Raw genomic sequence first — 4,955 nt, forward strand, 5'->3', positions numbered from 1 at the left:
ATGACTTTTTGGAAGATCTGTACCCGGCCTCTAAAATGTCTTACAATTAGGTGTGCATAGTTTTCCAATCTTGGACCTAGATCCATTGAATGCTACAGTTAATGCACGTACTCGTTGTTACACAGATTATTCGTAACAAAATTCTTGGACCATACTATAATTTATAAGATATATATGACCAGTTGAATAAGTATAACATGAGTTAGGGCATGGACTAGTCAAGGATCGGCTTCTAATTAATTTAGAGTCAATAAAATTTATAGGTTTTATTTAATTTATTTGAGAAGCTCAACTGCTCAAGGTCGCTAAATGAAGTACTGATCAACTGGTAATCATGTCTCGGATCTCCCAATATTCGATCGATACGAACTAATATATAGAGGCTGTTGCATGCTCAAACTCATGAAAGACCAAAACCATGCATGAATAGTGTCATCATGCTGAAAAGATATATATATCTTATCATGTAGATCTTGATCACTTTCTGCAGCTCATATATATGTTGTATCAACCTGCATATGCTTGCAGGAACTCTCTAATTTTAGTTAAATCAGCTCTAAACGATTTATAGCAGAATCATGGAAAAAAGGAATTCCCATATTCTTAGATCACTCGTTTATGGCCAAGGATAGGAGTCTGCAGACGTAACTTATGATCAACTGGTGAAACATTAGCGCGCGAACAAAGATTCACTGGTTTATACAAGGATGTTGGATTTTTTTTTTTTTTCCTCTTTTTTTTTGTCCTTTTCGCGCTAAGTGACAAAGAATAACCACGATGTATTAGTCTGTAAAATGATAAAAATTTCCTCTTTCGAGAAAGAAGGAAGGAAGGATGATTTCGTGCAAGATAGGCATGCAACGAAAACGAAATTTCATCGTGTGGAGGAAAATGAGGATGCACTACGTACGTACCTATTTACGTTGCTGAACAATAATATACCCATCAGCTGCATCATGCGTACGTGATCACCATGAATTGCAGATTTTAGGGTAGGACAAAACGATGGTTTTCTTCAGGTTGAGACAGCTGGGTACGTATATATAGTTTCATTTTTAACGATTTATCTACATATCCAGCGTTTATGTGGTCGAAAAAAAGTGGGGTAAATTAAAACATGAGAAAGGAGAAAAAACTTTCACAGATAATGGCTGTGATCACAGCATGCATGGGACATGCATATATAATTGCTTAGACTCATGATGACTTTGGAGATAAGAGTTTTGTCTCTAACATCTACAAGTCTTCGTTATTTTTCGCTAAACTTTCGGGTCTCTTACATTGCAATATTACAATATATATGTAGAAAACATCAAAGCATGGACTGGCTTGTAATCATTAGGGTCTGAAATTGAATACCGAAGATGATATGGTGATGAAGGAAGGACATGATGTATATCGTGTAAAGCTCTGCTTTATTGACTTTCTCGACCTGATCTTCGGGTGCCAAATTGTAGTTGATTGGGAGAAAAAGAATCTAATGCATGTAGTCATATCATTATCATCATTATACTTGTCTCTGCACTGCAATACGTACGTCTTCCCGTAGCCAAATAAATCTCTCCTTTATTTAGTATACATCTTTTTAATAATAATAATAATCTTTAATATATATTAGTGTTGAATACTGCATATATGATCTAATATTGCAAACTGATAAATGATTGCTCAATCAATCAATTAAGTATACGTTTTTTAAATAATAAAAATTATATTTTATAAGTTAACTATTATGCTTTAAAAGTCAAATTCTTTCCCGAGTTCTGTAACAACTGAGAAGGCCCAATCGACGTGCAGCTAGCCATTCTGTCATTAATTTATTTATTTCTTAATCACTGATGAACTGATCTGGGAATTGGTGGCCTAACAGATGAGCCATGAAGAGAGATGATATTTTCACTAACCTAAAAGGAGCTAGAAAAGGGATTATCCAAAACGAACAAGTTTCTCTCTAATTAATGTGAACCTATATTTAAAAGTATTATATGCTAGCTGAAATTAAAGAGTTTTAGCAAATAGAAAAATTATTTCGTCTCATCTCATATAATTATTATAATTTTTTTATAATAAATAATTCTATTTTTTAAAATTTTAAAATAAAATAAATATTAAAAAATTATATTATAATAATATTGTATTCAACTTTCAACAAAATATCTCCTCTTATCTGAACTGCTTAACCAAACAAGATTTGCTCATTGAAAGGTTTAATTTTTAATTAAAAATGATTATCAACTGAAAAGAGGAAAAAATATTAAGACAAAAGAGAAAAGTGAAGCATTTCAATCCAGAATATTAATGACTCCAATTCATGAACTTTGTGTACAAGCTAATTTCAGAATCATAATTAAAGCTATCAGTTTAATGCTGATGATCGCGAGCTTTAAAACCAGAACTAGGAACCTACGAGGAGTTGAAATTCTTCTTGCAATACATGCCATTTCTTTACCACCTATAATTTGGATGCAGAGAATCTATACACAGTAGTACACACCGCAAATTTGTGACAGCCATTAGTTTCCTGCAAAATATATAAATATATATATGTATATTTTATTTCTCATTCTTCCATCTTCAAACTTGGTAACTCCATAAACCTGGTCCTGCAGAACTTGATGGGTTCTCTTGATCTCCAAAAGTCCTTTGCAACATTTCCTGGTCGGTTACCGCCGAACATATATCCGTACTAAAGCCCGTTTCGGGTGAGAAGAACTCTGCTTTTGTATTCCGCTTCATCATCGGAGCATGATTTTCAAGCAACATCCTCAGTATGGACTGGTCGTGCATCACGATTGAATCTGAAAACTGGGAGTTCCCCGTGTTCGAGTGGTAAGATGAGTTTGGAGCATAGGAAATATTATAAGAGGGATTTGGGGAAGAAGATGAAGCAGCAGCAAAGCCAGGAGTACTGTTGAAGCCTTCCACCATGTCTTCCTTGGTCTCGTACTCCATTGGATCGGAGAAGCAGGTCATGTGAGTCGTGTCACCAAGATCGGTTCTTGTTCTGCTGTTGTACGGAGATGAATCCGTCAATGGAGGCAACAGTGAAGGAGGCGGTCCCTTTGCGTAGGAGCCCATCCTCGCCAACCCTGAAATGTGGGTTTTCTTCCCAGCTGAGATTTTCTTAAAAACTCTGCATATAACCCACTCGTTCTGGAAGAGAAAACAAAGATAAAACCATCAAGAACGCAACATAAAAGAGAATCAGAAGAAATAGAGAAAAACAGAGGAAAATAGAACAAGAAAATTTTACCTTAGCTGTTTTGGGGAGGTTGTATACAGAATATTTCCCCTCTAATCTGTATTCATGCATGACCCAATTGGTTCTTTCTCCTTTAGGAGCCCTCCCTTTGTAGAAAACAAGAGTTTTCTTCATTCCGACAAGTGCTTTCCTCCTGTATATCTCCTTGTCTTTGCCTGTCGCTTTCCAATACCCAGAATCGGTAGCCCTGTTCGTCCTTAAACCAGTTGGGTACTTTCTGTCCCTAACACAGAAGAAATACCATTCCTTCTCACCCATTTTAGCCCTCCCTTCATTTGAAAGAACAAAGCAACGAGTCAGAACAAATCTTCGGCATATAGCCGGCTAACATATATGTGCAAACGAAAGTTCAAATAGAAACAGAGGAAAACGGTGTAATACGATTTGGGAAACTCACATGGCAACTCCCAAGGCTCACACTTGTTCAAATCAACTTCGCCAATTGCTCTGGCTGAGAAGTTGGCGTTGAGAACCTTTTGGGATAGGTAGTGAGTTATAAGCTCTTCATCAGTCGGGTGAAATCGAAAACCTGCAGGCAATTCTATTTGCTCGTCTTCTTCTCTTAGACTGGAAACGTTTTCCATTCACCCAAATCCTAAAAGGAAAAACCCTTAGTTTTCAGCAATCAAACCTTGAAAACCTCCCAACAGAACCGAATCTCCCAAGGGTAGGCTAAGAACAAACCTATAGTCTCTGTATTAGTTCCCAGGAAATATGTATAATTCAGAGTACAACAGAGGGAATCGAGCTAACAAGGATTCGAAGGAAGATATGGTTTTAGACAAGAGAAGGGGAACTCCAGAGGTTCTACATAGAACATAAACGTCGGAAATTCAGAGATGAATAGAACGCAGAACAGGCTGTGAACTGAAATGTTCTGCAACTTGGAGATGGAAAGATGTTAAGAAAGAAATTTGTGACCTCAGGTCATGAAACTCCTTAAATACTGGTTTCTTGAGAGAGAAGCGTAATTTGCAAGGAAACTTGTTCGTAATAAATTATTTTGTTCAATTTGACCGAGAACAACTCAACTCTGTAGCCTGCATGTAAAATCAGCAACTGCTTTTGGAATCGATCTAATTAAAGTAATTATCTCTAGCTGTAATTATGATGACTGGGCAATCATAATAAGAGGGACTTCAACATATGAAACAAGTATTAATAAACCATATTAGTTGAAAAATAAGTAATAGAATAGTAAGATAAATACCAGTATTCATATGAAATTAGGAGGGGGTGAAAAAAAAGACTAGAGAACGTTAATGATGGAAATTGCTTTGTATGTTGGTGGTTGTCTGCTTGACCAAAATTTTGTATTCCGCAATAAAAGCATGTTTTTGGGCGAGGTGAAACCCCATGCATATTTTACTACATGCGAAGAAACTTAGAGAAATTAATAATAATAATAATAATAATAATAAGGTCCGCATCATATCCATGAAAAAGTCATGCATCAGCTGTTCCCTCACAAAGAACTGTATTTTTTATATTCCGAGTGATTTGTTTTTACCTTCTTTTTTTTTTTTTTGGATTGGAAAGAGATTACAATTACGCGTTTTGCTATATTGTCATGCAGCGCTGAGGCATCCAGGAGTTAGGCTTGAGATTTGTGTAGGCATACACTAGCAGCCTAGCTCTATATATGCTTAATGAACCAAGCATAATGACGTTTTAGTTCATATTGGTGTTCTGC

General features: G+C 36.0%; 1 protein-coding gene across 1 annotated transcript; it reads right to left on the reverse strand.

Annotated features, from left to right (window-relative positions):
* Window positions 1-2,273: 2,273 nt before the first annotated feature.
* Window positions 2,274-4,194, reverse strand: LOC122306265 (NAC domain-containing protein 100-like). Its single transcript, XM_043118698.1, has 4 exons — window positions 3,947-4,194; window positions 3,660-3,857; window positions 3,254-3,531; window positions 2,274-3,153 (listed from the first exon to the last, which is right to left on the reverse strand). The coding sequence occupies exons 2-4, from the start codon at window positions 3,844-3,846 to the stop codon at window positions 2,575-2,577; spliced, it is 1,044 nt and encodes a 347-aa protein (XP_042974632.1). The 5' UTR covers window positions 3,847-3,857; window positions 3,947-4,194; the 3' UTR covers window positions 2,274-2,574.
* Window positions 4,195-4,955: the final 761 nt, after the last annotated feature.

Source organism: Carya illinoinensis, chromosome 4, assembly GCF_018687715.1.
Source record: "Carya illinoinensis cultivar Pawnee chromosome 4, C.illinoinensisPawnee_v1, whole genome shotgun sequence".
NCBI lineage: Eukaryota > Viridiplantae > Streptophyta > Magnoliopsida > Fagales > Juglandaceae > Carya > Carya illinoinensis.